The 20567-nt window shown below is 38.5% G+C and overlaps 1 protein-coding gene across 16 annotated transcripts in view; it reads left to right on the forward strand.

The window, feature by feature from the left end:
• SGCG (sarcoglycan gamma) overlaps positions 1-18027 on the forward strand; it is a 144611-nt gene extending 126584 nt beyond the window's left edge. For all 16 annotated transcript variants that reach the window (XM_075083604.1, XM_075083613.1, XM_075083594.1 and 13 more), the window contains 2 exons: positions 13021-13144; positions 14317-18027. In XM_075083604.1, coding sequence (XP_074939705.1) covers positions 13021-13144; positions 14317-14490 — 298 coding nt within the window. In that variant the 3' untranslated portion in view covers positions 14491-18027. The remainder of the gene's footprint in view (positions 1-13020; positions 13145-14316) is intronic.
• Positions 18028-20567: the final 2540 nt, after the last annotated feature.

The raw sequence follows: 20567 nt of genomic DNA on the forward strand, positions 1-20567 counted from the left end.
TTGTGCTGTCACTGGTATAAGACAGAATATTGCGCTGGGTAGAGCATCCTTTACATTATCTTTCATCTACATACCTGTCTGCACATATATCAAGGGAGCTGCGGGGGAGGCATGAAACTGGAGTCACCCACCATAAGGATGTGCACGTGGCAAACACTGAAAGAAGAAAGGGAAGCATTTCCTAATAACAGTACTTCTTCCAAGATATATTGTACATGTGCACAGTCACTACTCTTTCCCCTCTCCCTGAGCCTGTGTGTGCAGTTGTGATACTCCAGTTGTGTAGACGAAACTGACGAGAGTGTGGCACATTCAGCCACTGTATTAATGAAACACAAGAGGGAAAGGGTATGACCTGCTTGTCAGCAAAGACCTCTTCAGCTGAGTGCTTCTTTTCATGCAGAACAAGTGGACACTATGAACAGCACATACTGAAGAATTCCAGTTACTTGAAACCTTTCTGTGTTTCTGCATGTTAAAGAAAAATTTGATTGAGGCATTTAAAAGAAAGGCATGTGTCGTGGTTTAGCCGCAGCTCAGCCCCACACAGCCGCTCGCTCACTCCCCCACCGGTAGATGGGGAAGAAAATCAGAAGGGTAACGCTCGTGGGTTGGGATAAGAACAGTTTAATAATTAAAATTAAAAGAAACAACAACAAAAATGCAGTGGAAAGGAAAACAACGAGAAGCGCGAAACCTGGGGAGGGGGAAGGGAGGGGAAGGGGAATGAACCGCCGAAACAAACCCCACGTGACACAGCCACTCACCACCCGCCGACCTGACACCGCACCTCCCCAAGCCACAACTGCCTCATTAATATACTGGTCATGGTGTCACATGGTATGGAATGAACCTGCCATTGGCCAGTCGGGGTCAGCTGCCCCGGCCGTGGCCCCAACCCTCCCAGCCTCCCGCCGACACGGGAAGCTGGACAGGTCCCCGACCCTCCACAGGGAGGAGAATTAACCCCTTCTCAGCCAAAACCAGCACAGCATGGCAAATTTCAACCTGGAAGATAATTTTATTAATATAAAGACTCATAATGAAAATACTAAGCAGACTTTTACAACAGTGATGCAAAACATATTATTATATGAGAGTAAAATTTTATAATACAATAAGTTGTTTTATACTATCATTAAAGTCATGTGAAAATGATAGTCATGCTGGAAACATCTGTGATGTGCCAGATTCAATCACATTCACTGGGGCTTCGGCCATTTTTAATTACCTGGAGAGTCAGAACATCATAAAATTGAGGTGATCACAGAGACCTCTTTTGAATTATCTCTGCTTACCACTCTTTATCACAACTGTCAGTCTTGAGAGAAGCTTCTATTTTAATCATATCTCAGTTCTGATCTTTAGTCTTCATTCCTTTAACAACTCTACATTGAGTGACAGTGGACAAACAAGCAAAAGCATCTCAATATTTAAGATGGATGGAGAACTAGTAAACAAATAACTACACTGTAATAATCATGTCTGCTATGTTTTTGAATAGGTTATAAATGTTGTTCTAAATTGCTTTTATAATCTTTTCAAAGTACCATTAAAACTGGGCACTGTTTTATTTTCTTTTTAAGAGAACACGTAAATGCATTTGTCCTAGAACTTCGAACATTTCTTTTATATTGCTTACATAAATTAAGTTCTGTTAACCAAAACCTTGGGAACTGAAAACGTCTGTTATCCAAATCTGGCTTTGTAATTGTGCTTATGCACAGAGATCACCCTAAGCTATAAGCAGTGTTGGTGCCTGCTGTGCTTATGCTGAACAATTCCCTTGAATCCAGAATCTCATAACTGAGCTTTACTGGAATCATCTGTTGCCACTCATTTCAGACTTAGACCTGAAATACAGAACAAATGTGGAACACAGAGTATTTCAAGAAATATTATGAGAAATTTTTTATTTAAATTCAAGGAGATGAAAATATGCTGATGAACATACCAGCTGACATCTTCGAGAACAGCAAATACTCCCAACATTTAAGAATGCCACCCAAAAGGACTGGAGTGCCTCAGGGATCTGCCCATTATCCTTGATAATTTTTAGCATAAGACAAGATAAGCTAACAAAAAATAGACTTCTCTATTTAAAAATCAACCACACTTTCTATACATATGGAGTAGGATTAAAAAACAAAAGCAACCACAAAAATCCTCATCTGTATCCGCCCAACATTTTGGCTGATCCTAAATGATTTATTCATTGTTCGTGTGTGTGATTCAGCTGATAACTCAGCACACTCTTCTGGTTACCATTCAGCTCTTACATATTCAGGCTGCATTCATACAACAGAGTCCAAACCTAGAGGACCTCTATGTGCCGAGAATAAGCAGATACATCTCAGATGCCCATCCAGATTTAGAACTTCCCTCTCTCTGCAAGCAGGAACACCCATTCACAGTTCGTTCCTTCATTCACTGAAGTAGGAAGGGATTGTCCCACAAACCACCCACAGAGATACATTTTCAGAGAGACTAATATACCTGAAGCATGGCCCCAAGGGTTTACAACTGCTCAGGCAGATAGTTCAGGTGGAATTGCTCTCAACTCATTTAGAGTGTAGCTATCTACATCAGATCTCATCACCTCTGGGTGGAAGGCAACAGGTACTGTTACGGCATGTTACATTTTATCCTAACAGAGACATCTAAAATAGAACAGATTAAATATGCCCTAGCAGTGCCTGTTTCTCTCTATTTATTTTGAAGGGTGCAAGGGGGCTCACCTATCCTCCTTACTATAGGCAACTACATTTTTTTAGAGGAATTGTGCACTTATGGACTCTGCCATGTTTGGTTAAGCTGTGAAGAAATGAAAATTCATCAAGAGAAACAAGGCCACACACTGTGCTGGGAAATGTTCAAATCCCAGAGTAAAACTTTTCCACTTGTAGCCCTATATTCCATATATTAATCTAAATTGTTAATCATAGTTTATATAACCTTGTAACTAGGATTAGCAAATGCTGCCAATTACTGGCTCTTGTTTGATATCAGGCACAAGATAATGAGTCCTTCCAAGCTAATAATTAGCTTGGAGGCCCTGGCCATGATAGAACTTTATCTTTTCAGGGAAGTTGTGACACCATCATATTTACCTGTTGTTGTTGTGTCTTTTCTTTCTAAGTTGGTAAAAACCCATAGTTGTCTTATACTCACGAAAGACACTGAGAATTTCAAAATACACTCTTAACGTTTGCAGTGGTATCCATTTTCTGAATCTCTCTTCAAAGCCGTCTGCATTTCTTCTGCATCAAATTCAGACTTCTTTTTTATACTAATCTTAACAGTTGTGTGTCAGCCTCCCATGCTTGTATTTGCATGTATATTTATTATCTCCTACAGCTGTTCCACTGACTCCAGCAGTTCTTGTTCTGAGGGCTGTTCTGATTTTCTGTGCTGCTCTGCACCACTCATCTCCAGTGTCTTCCTGTAATTTACTTCTTTCTTAAAGCTTACAAATCTGCAAAATCGCATCAGGAAAACAGCACAATCTCGCTTTTCTTCTAATCTTGGATCATCAGATTCCCCACAGCCTGAAGCACAAGAGAGGATGAAAACTTTATATTGCTTGTGCTTTTCTTTCATGGAGTTCTTAACAAAGAAGTCATTAGTGGAACACAGTCCAGTTTGGTTTTCTTTGGTCCTTCAGCTCTGGTGTTGCAATGCTTAAAATTTAGGCACCCTGACTGAGCACTAGAACAAGTAACTAGAACAAGACTTGACTCCATATCCAAGCTGTTTGAGTTATGAGATTGTAATAAGTCCATGGATAAAATAATTTAAATATAGATACTTGGATAAATTGATACATTTATCTACAGACAAATGAATTAATCCATAGAATCTGATTAATTATGATTTTATTTCTATCCAATGATTGTCTAATGTGAAACACAAAGGGTCTAAGAATCCGTTACTTCAGTGGCTCAAGATTCTATAAGGTCATTATAAGATTGTTTTAGCTTTAGAAAATGCATTCCCTGTAGGTGACTTATGATTAGTTGAGCCTAGTGAGTATTTGAGATGTGACTTCTTGGTTTCTCCATTCCACCAAGTGGCTTTTCATTAAATACTGACTCCATTGGTATCGGTGGGATTTTGTCGTTTCACTGTGGCTCCCCTTCATTCCAGCCAGGCAGAATAAGCCCAGCTATGTCATGTATAACGACAGCTCCTTCCCGAGAGCTGGCAGAAATTGATAATTGATTTAATCTTATTTTTATTTTCCAAAAGGAACTATTTTTTTAAAAGAATCCTGCAGCAATATTATACCCACCATACAAAAGTCCTGTACTGCTATTAGTAGCCCTCTTGTAACAACTGCTAGTGTTTCACACATTACGACTGTGAGTATATTTATGTAAATGTTAAGAACATTATTGTCCCAAGAAAGAAGGCTACCAGAAAAAGCAGACCCTACTACATCCTTGTGTTATTATTTCAGAGTAGCTCTGCTGTTATTGAAGTATTTGGGGTGTTTCAGTGCATTACAATGTGCACTTGTGTCTGTTTTTTAGAGGTCAGAGATGTTACAAACTGCCAGCAAAGCCCAGCACATTTTGAGACTTTCCCAAGTCACTGGGGACAAAATGATAGACCTTCCAAAATGACATTTTCATTAATGCATTTAAGCAATAAGCAAAGAGTCTCAAGAAAAATGTGACTTTTAAAATCAAATTACAACAAATTGCTCCATTATTTTATGGTCTCTAAATTGCAACATAATGCCACTGAAGATTTTTTTTAAAAGCTTCAGAATTACTAGAAAAATGAGGTACTTTATGTACAGCTGCTTCATTCCAGCCAAATAATTTTTCTTTAGTGCTGTTCCTATGTATGTACACTTGCCTCTAAACAGACACACGCATAGTATGTTTCTCTGAATTAAATTGTACCCTATTTATTTTCTTCTGATATTATCAGACAATTTTTCTGTATTTTCACAAGATGGTGGTGATCTTTTTTTATTACTGGCACAGTAACTTTATTTCGGAGAGGTGCTAGCCTTGGCATACTTAAGTTGAAAGTACAGTTCTAATATTAAGCTGTATCTTGTGCCACTATAAGTTTTCCTGTAAATTTGTCTGCAATGAAATAGCCAGATGCACTTGGAAGAAACTGCAGAAAAGTTATTTTTTAATTTTAAATAATTGTTATTTAATTTTGATTCATTAAAAATATACTACATACTACATTTTGTTGTGGCATAAATAATAACTTGTGATTCAGTGTAAGGGAGCTGTAGATATTGACACTAGTCTCACTGAAACAGAATATGTGTCGTAATGCAGACAGCTCCCAGGAGCAATAACCCTTGGAAAATGGTTTCTCTGAACTAACCTACAAAAATTGGGATGATGTTATATAACCATTGACCAACTAATGGACTTGACAGGGGAAAATGGATGCTGCTTTTCAGTCAAATTTTTTTTCATTATAGTACCTTTAGTTTAACTCAGTGAAGCTCAGACTTAGAGTATCAAAGTGAATGGAAGAAATATGAAAGACAGCATCATCCAGGTAGGAAGCAATTACTCCACCTTTAAATGAAGAAACTCAATATGTGTGATGCAAAATGGGACATTTTAGAAAGAAAGATCAGTCAGCAGTTGAAAGATTTACAATAGTTACGTCAAATCAGAATTTTGTGCCAAGATTTGACTAAGTAACTGCTATATTTCCATTACTGTGCAGAAACTGATCAGGGAAGAAGATTTAATGACTCATTAGTATTTTGTATTTTTTGACATTCAGTAAGAGCTATCAGAGGTTACTGTTGAATACTAATACTTCCATGTCCTTAAGATATACATGGTTGTTGGAAGATGCTGTGAAATCCATCTTTCCAGTTTGCAAGAAGATGTAATTTTAGGAGCCATTCCAAATAATTTTAGAAAACAAAACAGAAATGTGGCATATACCAAGGCTGAGATCTCAGTCCTGTTGTTTTGTCCTTCTTCACCTTTGGACCTGCTGGCTAACAACCAAAAGCTACAAGGCAGAACACCAAGATCCATAGATTTGGGTGATCATATTCTTCTTACTACATCCTGATCGCCCTCCCCACTTGCCTGACCTCAAAAGCGCAAGCTGCTGGGAGAGAAGTGAATATGGGTGGGAGTTGGCAGCTGACATTGGTGTGTGCCTGCTGCTCACTATCCACCTCTACAACTCTAGCTTAGTTTTGCTCAGCTTGTGTCAACAGGAATCCAGCTTCCTCATAAAGAGATAATATGGTTTGAAATTCTGTATATTGGACCATAAATAAATGCTGTCAATCTGTTTTTCCTGTGTACGTAGTGCATGCTCTGGCTATGGTTTACTCTCTTAGAGTGTCTAGCTGCATTGCCAGTGAATTAGGCTGCTTTCAGACTAATCAAAAAGCCAATAGACTCCTATTGCCTCTTAAAAGTTAACATGCATTCAAAGAGCAGAGCTGAAAGCAGACTCCTACAGAGAACCAAAGCCAATTAAGCCCACAGAATCCTCTAGGTCACTTTTTTGACTTTCAAGGCATTAGTTCCTTGACAGGTTAAAGATTTTCCTTTTCCCCCCTTTTTCCTCATGTTTTTTTTTCTCCTTCATTTCTTACCTTTTCTATTCTTCCTCTGCTCCATGACCTCCAATCACTGTCTACTTTAATTTCTGTTCCACTTCCATCTTTCCAAAGTCAGACTTGAACTCAAGGGCAGGTGTTCATGGCAAGACTCCTTTCTGCACACTAGAGGCATATGAGGATTTCTTTCTTACTTAACAATGTGAAAAAAAAGCTGTTTTGGTTATGTGCCAACAGCATCTGATGCTCTGATCCACATTTCCACAGCCTGTCCCCTGGGCCACCTCAGTGCTTCTGCATCTTTATAGACTGTAATAAGACCTGTAGCCATTGCTCTCCTAACTCTTCTTGTTTCTCTCAAAGAAATAAAGTAGGAACGAAAGCTATATTTTTTCATAATCTCAGGAAAAGACGAGCCCAATCTTGGAAGTACACCTGCACAGGCAGGGTTGCACAGTGCTCACTTTCACAGGAATGCAGGCTTGCAGGATCACATCTTCAGTGTCATAACCAGCAACCTTATTGAACTCACTGTGATGGCTTTATTTGGCCTTGGACCAGTTTAGTCAAAGCATTTAATTTTTTAAAATGTTTTCTAACTCTGAGAAGTCATAGAGGTTGTTTACTGAGAGGTGGGCCAAACAGCCGTGTATTCAGAAGAGTGGGAGACATCCTTATCAGGTTTGATTTTAGCATCTTCCTGAAAGTTCAAGGGAAACAAGAACAATATGCAAATACACACCAGTGGAGAAAGTACCATTATTCCAGCTCCAGCTCTTCTGAGTGACATTTTCTAGATCTCCTTTATTTTCTTCATATTCTTCAATCCTTTCTCTAATACTATATTTCCCATGCATGTTCCTGTATCAATGCCTAGGAAAAATGTGAAGCAGCATCTTCAGTCCTACGAAGTCTAAACGGCAGAAAGAAAGAGGTGTGGGATCTTTCACTATCTTCTGCCCCTTCATATGACTTTCTTCTTAAATGAAACTTTAATATAGATATTTAGTTGGCCCTTTTGCATGGTTCCTGTTATTTTAATTATACTAAAGCACTATGGGAGGAAGACTGAGCATATTAGAGAAGTGGAAGTGATGGATTAGATTTTATGAACCCTCTCAAAAATCAGTACCAGAAAGCTTTGTGAAAAACTTTTAATGAAAAGGCATTATGAACTATCTAGGTTCTGCTTGAATGCACCTCATGTTCTTTCACAAAAAAAATCCCCAACACATAGGTGAACACCAGACCAATATCTTATTAATGTCCTAAACAAACTGAAATAATCTGATGTAAAGTAAAATAAATCAAGTTCAGTATATTTGATATTTTATTTTCTCCTGTGTACAAGGCCCTTTTTGTAATTAAATCTGAGTCAGGGCTAAAATACATAGATGTTTCTCTTTTACTGATACAAGAACATATTTAACTCAAATACTTAATACACTTTACACTGCTAAATTCCTTATTATACTTTTAACACTTTAATGCCAGCTTTACTTTTCATAAAATCTTCTCTGTATGGTAAAACTGATCAGGCTATTTTAACCAAAAAGCAAGTGAAAAAAAAGGCATTATCTGTATGTATGTATGGGCACACTGGTTGTTGGGTGCACCACAATTTTAGAGGCAGTGTCCTTCTGCTTGTCCAGTCCACTTACAGTAACCCTGGTCTTCCTCAGGTAGGTGCTGGAAGGAATGCATACATTTGGGGAACTTTTATCTAAAGTCATACCCAGGAATTCTGTCCCTATTGAATTCAGGAGAGATACTGACTCATAAGATGGAAAGGATAGAAAGTGGCCAGAAAGGAGGAAGAAACTATTCGCCAAATTCATGAAAGCAAGCTCGTTCCTCTGTCCTGCTCTGAGAGTCAAGCAATCCCACACTGCAGTAGGAAACCTAGGCTCCAGAAGACTGTGGTGCTCTTTCTGCAGTACTAAAACCAGCTTTCTAATGCACTGTGGTACTTACAAGATCAGCAAGGTATCTTTCCATCTCCTGCCAAAACAGGATAAAACAGGATCAATATTCCTGCAGCATGCACTGGGTGAGAAGGGACATTCAAAGTCAGGGTTCAGCTCAGCTGCTTCTTTAACACAACCACAGCAGGTTGTCACTCCTCTCACAGCCAGCTGAGCAATTTCTGGTGATCCGGTATTTCCATGAGTTAGTAACAGGCTAACATGCTAGGGTGGGAATCTCCAAGCCTATAGGTTGTTGGGACAGTTTCAGATCCAGAACCTGGATGCTGTCCAGATTCCCTCAGAGACTTTCACACAGTCCTTCATAAATTATTCTGCACATCTTAGCACCAACTTTCTTTGGCAGCCAGCCAAGACAGTATAGTCGACTTCAAGAACAAGGAAGAAGACAGCAATAAAAATATTATCTTTCTTGTAATCGGTTGATTTAGTTGCAGTGGACCACAGTAGGACCAATATCCAACACGTGACAAAGCTGTGAAATATCAGCAGGAACCACTTACTCCTTGACCTTTCCCTGCCCTTCATTAGCTGAGACAGTGCAGTTTCACTGCGCTTTGCCAACAAACCTCCAGGTGTCTGCAGGGATCAGAGTGAGGGAGAGCAAGGCCAAATACCTACTCTGCAAGTGGGCCTAGGTATAGTTTCTATTGCTTCACGTTCCGCGGATATGTCTACATGACTGTTTTAGTTTAACATTAGGAACATGCTTTTGAGGGAAATCTCCCAACTGCCTGAGCTCCCCAAATCTTAGTTCTCATTGTGGACTGTTTGGGACACATGAACAGGATTACATTTGGATTAAATTAACCTGAAAGCTATGCTCTCCTGGAGAATGCCTAACATGCTCCAACCTTTCTGGGCATCCAGTCTTCAGGGTCAGGCAACAACTAGTCCAGAGTACTTCTGAGAACACATATAACGGGGGTGTCAGGTCCTTGGCATGAAAAGTTGTACATCCTGATCAATTCCTCTTGCACCACACCACTTGCTAATAGACCCCTGGCATAGCTACCTCAGTACCTAGAAGCAACTCCTAAGTACAGAATCCATCTTCCCAAATGAGATACAGGCTGTGACAGATGTCTCATTTAGGACAGCACATTACATAGATTAATTCCTCTAGATGATAAAGATCCTCACTCCATTCTGTTAAATGTAATTTATATGCCTGTAATTTAAAAAAAAAAAAGGTAACGTGACTGGTAACACTATATTCCCTCATCATTCTACTGCCTGAGTTCCAACAAACACTAAAACAGGATGAAAAACTCTTAAGATAATAAACTTTTGTACTCTGAGTGTCCATGTACCCTCCAGCATTTGCAAGGAAATTGAGTTCTTGTTTTGCCAAGACTTTTGAGGGACGCTTGTCAACATTTTGCTCAGCCCAGCCTACTCTCTTCCTCCTTTTATTGCCTAGGGAATAGATCTTGAAACTTTCTTATCAGCCATTATCTGGACACAGTCGTGTATCTTCTTCGTGACTGACCAAATCATTCACAGTGCAGAGCAACTTCCTCCCATCATCTGTTCACTGATACACAAAAAAAAGACCACATTTTGCTTTATTAATGTCTATTTAAAACACCAGCAGTGTTACTAATTGCAGTACTCTGTTAATATCTTTCTGAGACACCCTGAATTCATGCAAGTATCTCCACCAGTCAGCTCTTCTGCTACGGCAGTTCTGTGGTACCCAAACCCTTAAGCGTACAGAAGTTCAAATCTGCTCACCAGTGACAAACTGGAAGTGCCTCACAGCCAGGACCACTGAAAAATTCTGGGTAACTTAAGGTCAATGTCTAAGAGGCTGAGGAAGTCACAGGTCTTCAGACCAAGTGGGGACTGAGAAGGGACAGTTGAAGTCAAGGTTCAACTCGGTGTCTAGGCACTAGGTGCCTCTTTCCCTTTTATTATGTCTGGACTCGAGGCACTGGACCTTTCAATGCTGTATGAAGAAATATATAACTAGTGTTACTGAATGTTGTCTTTCCTAAAATCTCACACATAATTGTTCCAGAAGGCTTTAAAATCACTGCTTAAGCGTCACTGCAGTTTCCATTGCAGGAAGCTGCAATGACTTAATTAGGTAAATCTACTCTTAGTTAATCTAGAAATAGGACCTGTATAAACAGCAGAAATTTAGTATTGTGATTAATATAGCAAATGTAATTCTGCCATGTAATTTAAATTATATGTAAGTCATATCATAAATCTGTAAATGCTTCCGAAGTCTGTAGGCTTCTTGCCAGCATTAATTTTGGTAGAAAGAAAGCAATATTTCTCCAGCATTTGATTGCTTTTCAAACTCCGGGCCTGATATGCTCTTCAAAAATCTCTCCCAGTCAGCCATCTTGTAATATTCAATAGAGCTTAAAAATAAAAATTTTTGCTTACATATAGGTTACTTACATACATTAAATACAGAAAAACCTGAGCTATTTCAGTGTTTATAGCTTTTTGCTAAAACAAAGGCAACAGTTGTATTCAACTGCCTTGACACTGACTTATGAAAAGATATTAAACTTTAAATATTAACAATACAAACTTTGATCAATTTTTCATTATATAATGCACAAAAATATGCATTGGAAAATAGTCCCATGAAGCAGACCTCCCATGTAAATCATTCCAGGAAAAACTGATTTTCAATTTCATAAAAGTGTAAATCTAAGAATCTAAACCAAAAAGTCATAGAAAAGTTTTTAAATCACAAACACTGCATAATAAAGATTACTAATACTATGTTAGATGCCTGATGCAGAACAGACTTGTACTCATGGCCTTGTACTCAGCAAGACCATGACAGAAGTTTGTGCCATCTCAGAGTCATAGGAAAGGCACCAAACTGTTTTATGGATAAGGTCCTAATATGCAGCTATGATGCAGTTATCCATTGTTAGGAATTTAAATTATCAATTTGGAGTTTAAACTAATTGAAGGTGACTAACCCAGGAGATGTTGGGGAGAGGCAGATCATAGAAACATTGAGTCATAGCATGGTTTGAATTGGAAGGGACCTTTGAAGATCAAAGAAGATAGAATCTCCTGTTACCTCTGGCCATCAGTGATAAGCCAATATTGCCTGAGTTATTTTCAGATTTGGGGATAAAAGATGAAGTTTCAGTGACTCTGCTCATATATCATGGGTTTAGGTTTTAAGACATCAGCTGGATTTAGCTTCTTCAGAACGCTAAGATACAACTGAAGTTTCTCACAAGCATAAACTGACTGCTTTTAAATTCTAGTTTTAATGACCTGCAAAAAAAAAAAGGAGGAACTGAAGCAGTCTGAGTAAATGAAACCCATCAGACACCTACACCAGGTTTCTGTGTGAAATAATTTCATTCCTTTAGCATGTGACTGGCAGTCAATGTCTAGACTCACTATCTGATGCATATCTAGTAAAGGACGTCCTGGGGCATAGTCCTCAGCTCATCCGGATTGGTGGCCACTGAGCATGTGTGGAGCCAACACAGCATCTGCTGGGAGAGCTTGCGCGTAACATGGATGTAAATTCAACTGGGACCACCGATTGATTCATTTTCTCTAGCCTTAATATTCACCTGTTTAATGTTGGCTGATAGTGTAAAATTCAGGCTGGTGTCATCAGGAAGGGTGAGCCAATATCCAGGATCCTGTGGTGTTCCCAGTGCCTCCAGATGAAGCAGTTCTAGGTAATGGTCACAAGCAGCAATGTAATAACTAGCTTATTGCTGAGCCTGGGCTTTTTCTTTTCTTCGCATGATTTTTAATTAGTAATTCTATCCCTGCTACTTATTGTGGAAATGATACCAAAATTCTGAAGAAACAAAGCCTTATCTCTTTGGAAAATAAAAATCATGAAACCTGCACAGCTGACCCGACGAGGTGATTGCTTAGCTAATACAGTACCTTCCTGCCATCTTGTGGTACTGTAGGGTTTGCAACTTTGTTATATTGTATAATTTTTATTTCAAACAAAGTTACTGGTTTTTAAGTTTCAGATGCCATCTAGTTAAACAACACACACACACACACACACACACACAGAGTGAAATCTTGGTCCGACAGATAGCTGTGCCAAAAATTTATTGATTAAAACACTTCCAGACTGCACTAATTGTGTTCATTTCAATGTTTTATTATATCAAAAATGAAAATAAATTCAAACTGAGGAATGTAAAAATGGGCTTCAGTTTTAAAGAATAAATTACCATTGTACTGAAATAATCTGGACTTATCGCTGAAATAATACCTTGCATTTGTATTATGAATTCATCTATATTTTTCATTTGGGATACTTTGGTGTTTCTAAATAGCCACCTCCTTTTTCAAATCTGCCTGAAGGAAAAAGACGCTGCATCTTTTATATGACTTCAGGCAAGATCCTTCAAGTGCTTGTTCAAAGTTTACTTATTTTTAAAAATAAAGGAATATATGAGAATGTGCTACTGTCAGATTTCCCACTCCTTTTTTTAGGCTGGAATCACCGACTCGATCTTTGAGCATGGATGCACCACGAGGAATTAATATCAAAGCGCAAGCTGGGAATATTGAAGCTCTTTCCCAGATGGATATCAAACTACACAGCAGTGATGGTGTGGTGAGTACAACCCCTTCTGTTTCCATAACTATGGTTGATCTTGCTGTCTGAATATAAGTAATAACCTCAAGTCTTTTTTCAAGTTCTGTTAATATAATTCCTCAGATTTTAGGAGACAGGATATTAAAATTAATGGTGCCAATAATAAGACTTTTATTTATGGGTCCGATTAAATCATAGTACCAATTGACATAATGTTGTTATTAGCCTAGAGAAATGCTTTCGACTAAAAGTCTGAGAGCACTCAGCTCCCTAGTAGCACAGTGATGCCCAGGCACCCCAGTGGGGTCCTTGGCCTAGAGGTGAACACAGTCCCAGAACTGCTAAATTGAGGAGTGAGGCCCTGCATACATCGAGAGCTGCCCCATCGGCAACAGCACACGACATGCAGCAGCCTATTTGTCCCTTCTGCAAGGCTGTATGGTGCCAGTTCTTCCACAGAGAAACTCCAGACCAACGTGTATGTCCATCTTCAACCAGCTGGCACAGCTGCGAGGCTTCAGCACTGAGGCCAGGACAGACCTGGGTCCAGCAGCAGCAGCAGCGCCCACACCCCTCTGTTCAGTGTAGGGTCAGGGGCCCTGCTTTGTATCATAGAATCATAGCATGGTTTGGGTTGGAAGGGACCTTAAAGATCGTCTACTTCCAACTCCCCTGCCATGGGCCGGGACATCTTCCTCTAGACCAGGTTGCTCAAAGCCCCATCCAACCTGGCCTTGAACACTTCCAGGGACAGGTCAACTTCTCTGGGGAACCTGTTCCAATGTCTCACCATCCTCACAGTAAAGGCCTTCCTAATACACACTGCCAACTCATATTCAGTTTTTCATCCACCAATACTCCCCAAGTCCTTTTCCACAGGACTACTCTCAATCCACTTGTCGCCCAGCCTGTATCCATGTTTGGGATTGCCCCGACCCAGGTGCAGGACCTTGCACTTGGCCTTACTGAACTTCATGAGATCTCTGCTAAGGAGAAGGATGGGCACTAGCTTCTCTCTCCCCTGCTCCAGTGTCTGCCAAGAGCCTAGGCCTCAGAGCAGCTTTGTCTATAAAAAGTCTGGGTAGAAGGCTATTCTTAAACCACTGTCGAGACTAAGTCAAGTTGGTTTATGGCATGCTATTGCATTATTATCTCTAACGAGCCCATTTGTTCTGCTTTCTCCCATGCAGCTTCTGCTCGATGCTGAAACTGTACGACTGCCTAAATTGCCTGAGGGTACAAGGGGTGGATCCGGTATTTCTCAGGGGCTTTACGAAATCTGCGTGTGTCCGGATGGAAAACTCTACTTGTCAGTGGCCGGTGTGGGCTCCACCTGCCAAGAATACAGCCGTGTCTGCCAGTGAGGCACCAGAAAAGGCCGCACACCCCCTTGCTAGTCTGAGTTTTATATTATTGCTGAAGAGCATTACCGAAAGCAGAATTTTCAGAATTTTAAAAACAAAGTACTTCAGTTTAGGAAACTAATCTCTAGCTACAATTCTGGACTACAGGGTGAAAGAGGAAGAGCACAAATGACATTTCAACTTCAGAAGAATGACTTGAATCAAATAATATGTTCTGTCAGTAACACTTTGAAAACAGCCTTACAGAAAGCATTAAAAAAAGGAATATGTTTCCTTGCTGAACTTTTATTCAGTCAGATGATTATGTCATTGTTAACATTTTTGGGCTCCATGGTTTTTTTCTCTCACTATATGTAAACACTTACTGCATTAGTGGGTGAAATAAATTGAGGGAACTACTTTAACTAGTTGCTAAGACAGAGCATTATTTGGGCAATTCAGAAAGTGCCAGCAAATGGTCTATGCAATTTTGTTCTTGCAATAACACAAGATATGAAAAATGTGGTATTTGTATAAGTTCTGTGTAAAAGGTGTTAATTTGCTAATAGCTTTCTATTTTAATTTGGCAACATATATGCTGATTTGCTTATTACTGAGATTCACATAAAAATAACTAACACAAAAAGCTCCAGGAGTCATTTAAACCTCCCTGCATCTCAAATCTGTTCACTATACAACAGAGAAATATGTTAGTGTATTTTCTAATAGCAATAGTTTGTTGAACTGCCTGTACCATTATACTCATTTAAACCTTTTTATATTTTAGGACATGCTAATTCAACAAGGCAATTTGCTCTGCCAGCAGGACTAGTAAAAAGGAAAAAATCCTTAATGTGGCTCCAGATTGTCTGACACGAGGAACTGTTTGGGTAGTGGGAAAAAAACTATAGTCCACAGGATTCAACTGAAAGGACTATTTAATTACCATCTGCAGCTGTTGACTGATATTTCTGATCCTGTCATAGTAGAAGCCCATCACAAACGGAGAGAGTAAAACTACTCTTTATTATTTTTTACATTAGGACTTTGGATACAAAGCAAATGCTCACCAGAGTTGACAAACCATTTATTGACCTTGTAGAGAAACACAGCTGCAGACCCATTCCCCTGTACAGTGTTGCACTGAACACAAATAAATTGTTTGCACACCTCTGGGTAGCAGATTTGTATTTAATAGTCTGTTGTTTAAAACTAGTGGGTTTTTAACTCCTTTGATGGTCTTTTGTATATACTTGATGATATTATTACCCAGGTAGGAGCTGCTATCACATAGTGCCTTGGTGTCTATTTACAGAAAGCTTTTTAACCCATACTCATTTTTAAACCACAGAATGTCCATCCTTTAGAGAAGACAATAATGATCCTTAAAGCAGGAGAAACAAAACAAAAGAATGACTAAGATGATGCCATTTTTTAAACTTGCTACTTCAGCTAGCTACTACAAGCAAAGAAATCCCACACTCAGTTATGAACCCAGATACCCACAGAAGACTGAGTTGAGAAAGAGCACCCCGTTAACTGGATCCGCTATTATTGTGGTAAAGCCCTGGGTAGTCTCTGCCTCTGCCTTTGTAATGTATGCAATGAGTCTAATGGACAAGGCTGAAATTGCCCTTCCTTAGCCGGGTGGAGCCCTCAGCATTCATCAAACTAGAAGAACAACAACAGGAAAAGCAGGAGACGTGCTTAAGCTGAGCTTCAGGCAAAGAAGCCAAGTGAATCAAGGTCTCCCATGTTATTTAGAGAGTGCTCTGACTGCTAACATATTGCCCAAGGGAGAAGTAGGAAGCCACACAGCTTCCATTTCTGAAATTCCCTTTTCCTGGGCTTAGACATCTACCTTCAAGTGTGAGTCCAGGGCTGTTAGCCCTAAAGAGAAGACAATATATCTCTACAACTGTATCTCTCAACTATAGCTCTCTACAAATAAGCCTTAGCTGAGGTAGGCTTTAACAGAAAGCTGTCTTCGGCATTCACTTAAAGTCAGTTTAGGTGGTTCCAGCTCCATGTGCAAAGTTTGGAAACCAAATTATGAGCAGACTTAGCTTAATCATTGGATAGAAAGTATGAGTATTAAAGGACAGCAAATTCCATTCCATGTGTCAGATACCTGAAAACTGCTGCTACAAGTAACCTGGAGGGCTGTAATGTCTACAGTCTTTTATAAATGTAGTACAACAGCAAAACAGGGACTTCAAGTCTCTAGAGAATTCAGCCACTATCTAGTTTCAAAGGCATTTGAATTACCATCATACCTCTGTTTCTGACGTAAAGGAACATATGCCTACTTCCACGTGGTACCAAACTACTAATTCACCTAATCTAATCCCTAAATGTTAGCCAGATACTGTAAATAAGTACATTAGTTACAATCTGCCTATTCTGCTGACATAGCACTTTATGTTACGCATTTTAAGCATTTTCAAATGTGACTTGCCAGCTAATACAGCACAAGGGGTTGAATCCAGGCTTTCCTTGTATCACAAGGGTAACGTAACCCCTAAACTACTGGGTATTTGGAAGACATGTCTGTTGCAACTTCGTGCATTGAAGTTGCTCGATTTCAGTTAACATTTTTACAAAGCTGTGGTATACAGCTAGTAAAATCAGGGTGCAGTTCCCTGGCTAGTGACACGACTAAGCATTATGGCACCTCAGTCAGACATTGCAGTAACTACTGCCTTTCTTGTGGAGGTAATCCCTTTGGGCTTGCCTCAGTTCATAGGTGAGTTCTGAGTAGTACAGAAAACTAAACAGGTCTGCTGTACCCCCAGCTCTGCCATCATCCAAACCACAACCTGGCCCTCTCCATTGCTTAAACTTCATTCTTCTTTTTGTTATGCTACAAAATTGACATTGAACATATAGTTGCATTATGTAAGTTTTGCAGGTTTTTTAGAGCACGGATGGCAACTTCTTGTTACTGAAGAACTTTTTTGGGATTTTTTTTTTTTAGTTGTGGTTAGTTGACCATCAAAGTTTATGCTAAAATTACCAGTGTAATCAGGTGATGCTATAATATGAATTGTTGTTAATCTCAATGTAGTTCATACATCACTAAATTATCATTTTTTATATCTCCGTGTGGCTGTCTCTCCATCTCTCTCTAATACTTCAAAATTATTGTTTCTACTTGAATCAAACTTCAGTAAATAGTTACAGGTTAACATAAAATTATGGCACAGGAAAGTTAGAATATGCACTTCTCCAGTTTATTTTCAAAAATGTTAACCAAATAGTGAAAAAAAAATCCCACTACCCAGCATAGTGACCTGTACTGTTTCTCCCCTCCCCCCCCCAAAAAAAAAATTATTTACAGCTGTTCTTGTAACTGGTTGGGATTGTTACACAGTGGAAAATTAAAAATATCAAAATGGTAGTAAAACTTTATTGGTGATTGCCCAAACACAACCTTGTTTGTTTCCATTTCACAGTCCTTCAGTATTGACATCTATCTTTATGTAACTTTATGCGAAAAGAAATTGCAAGAATTAACTGAAAACTGAGTTCTTGAATAAACTTTATACATTTTTAAAAGTCTGCTTCTCCTTTTATGTTCAAATGAAACAGCTTAAATGAATGTTTTCATTTTTAAAACAAAATGATCTTTCCAAGACTTTAAGAATGTGACATGTACATTATGTAAAAATAGGAATGAAAATCTTGGCCTCAACTAAAAATTTACTTTGCAGAATTTAGAAAATGCTTTACAATTAGGTTTTATTGGGCATCTAGAATTTCTTTGTCTTCATCTGTAGTAGATGAAAGTAAGCAAAAATTATGCCAGTGCTACTGAATTAATCATCCTGAAAGCAAACCAAAGAAAAGATAAACAGTTTTGGTGAAAAACTGATTGACAAATACCTCCATGTAACAAAAATGTGTGTCTTCTTCAAATGAAAACATCTACATTGGCTGTGAAGTTTAATTATTTTTTAATTATTACTCCTGCCTTTGTTCCACAATACCAATCCAACCATCCTCATATTCAGATCCAGCAACAGGAAATCCCAAAGTTGGTGCTACCCTCCTTTACTTTAACTGGAGCAATTACAGTAGATTTTAATTAAAGCCTCATTTAAAGCAACCCAAGTACCAAGTGAATGAAATCCTTATACTAATAGTTCTTAAATCCTAGTTTGCAAATCACCATAATAACTTTGAGGATTATTTGAGTACGAATATTGTGAAACTGTGTTTCTTTATAGAATAAACCATTTCTTATTATTTTGGTAGTTGGCTGCACAAAAGTCTATTTCCTTAAAAAAAACCAAGTCGTCTTCTTGTCACTAATTGCTGAGGCAAGTGACCAGTGCTTTTTAGAACAAGTGCTAATGCCATTATTTGAGAGTAAAACTTTCCACAAGAAGATAAATAGAAACAAACCTGCCAAGTCGTGTTACAACTGCAGTTCCTTAGATTCAGGCTACTAAATGTACAGTTAAATCAGTTTCCTGTACCACTGAGCTTTGCTAAACCTCACAGCTATAATCCTGTGAGACAGGACTACTGAAGTTGCTTTTCCTAGGCACATTACTGGTACCTGTGGAAGATACAGGACACATACCTGGCTGAAAACACCTCTTCTCTCATGAACTTGTGTAATGTGCAGAATTACTTGTAAAATGTATCTTTGTGGAAACCACATGCTAACATGCACTTCTACTGACCCTTACTAAGGAATCGTCACGTACTAACTGTTTTGAGCTTCCATGCCCAACTTAGAAACGAATATGTTATTCGGCATTTCCCAAGGCTCCCAGCTGAGCCAAAAGGAAGCATCAATTAAGTATTTTATTTATGTATTTATGTATTTTTAAACAGGGATTAAAGGTATGTATGAAATCAGTTTCTATCTCAGCATGGTTTCCTGGTCTTATAAGGCCTCTTTATTTAGGCTACCTGTTACAGTGAGTTTAAGCAAATAATAAAAATAGGAGACTTCCAACTGGGACACCACTCTTGCCTGTCCTCTCAGCATCCATATGTGAATTTTATTGCAACTGATTGATGGTATCAATGCAGAAGTAATAAATGAATTTTTCTGTGTCATTCACATTTTCTTGCTTACCTTGGTTCAATATTTAAGATTACTTCAGACCATTAGCTTCCTATAAACTAGGACCATTTTCTTTCTCACTGTATCAGCACTCAACAACATATACAAAATAAACAAAAAAATATAACAAAATCGTTTAGTAGTTCTGCACAGCCATTTTAATCGTTCATAATAATACCAAGAAGGCCACACAAGTTGCTTACAAAACACAGTTAAGTCCTTAAAAAGATTTCCTTCCTCAAGGTCTCACCTAAAACCAGGAAAGTGTTTGTGTTGCTCCTCTGTTGTTCATTTTCATGATACCACATTACCTTATCTTTTAGTTCCATTTAAACTGGAAAACCGACCGAGAACTGTTTCCTTTTGTTAGTATTTTGCTTACCCTGAATACTATTCATCTGACGTAATGCACAAAGTAAGAGCCACAAAGTAATCTGTTTAAAAAAACATAGCTAATTAACTAAACTGATTTATTTCATGGAATACCAGGATTTGTGTTTTAATTACATGCTATTTAGGGCAAAAAAATCAGTAAAATGTACCATGGCTTTGACAAAAATGCAAACATTTGTCATTGCAAGAAAAAAGCATTTTTCCTTTTCAATAGTATTTTAATATTTGTACAATTATTTAGAATTAATTGAAAAGAGAGTATTTACTTATATAAAAGAAAGCTTGAAATAATAGGTAAATTTAGTCTACTTTATAAAACCAAAACACATCAGACTGAAATATATGTTTGCATTTTTCTTTATTTAAATTATGGCACTTAATATTTAATGGCAGAAATGATGATAGGGCTTCACAATCAGAAGCAGTATCGTTTTCCAAACATCACATTTCTTCCCACCACAAATTCCAAGATCTTTCAGAAAAGAACAAGCCCTTTATAATTTGCGCAAAACTGAAGAAGCCTTCATCATGGTTTTTTATTTTTGGATCACCACACTATTGCAGTTGTATCAGCCCTGCAAGCTCACTGTTCTTATTTCCTTTGTATTCTGTAAGTTAAACTACA

This window comes from Phalacrocorax aristotelis, chromosome 1 (assembly GCF_949628215.1).
Source record: "Phalacrocorax aristotelis chromosome 1, bGulAri2.1, whole genome shotgun sequence".
NCBI classification, from domain to species: domain Eukaryota; kingdom Metazoa; phylum Chordata; class Aves; order Suliformes; family Phalacrocoracidae; genus Phalacrocorax; species Phalacrocorax aristotelis.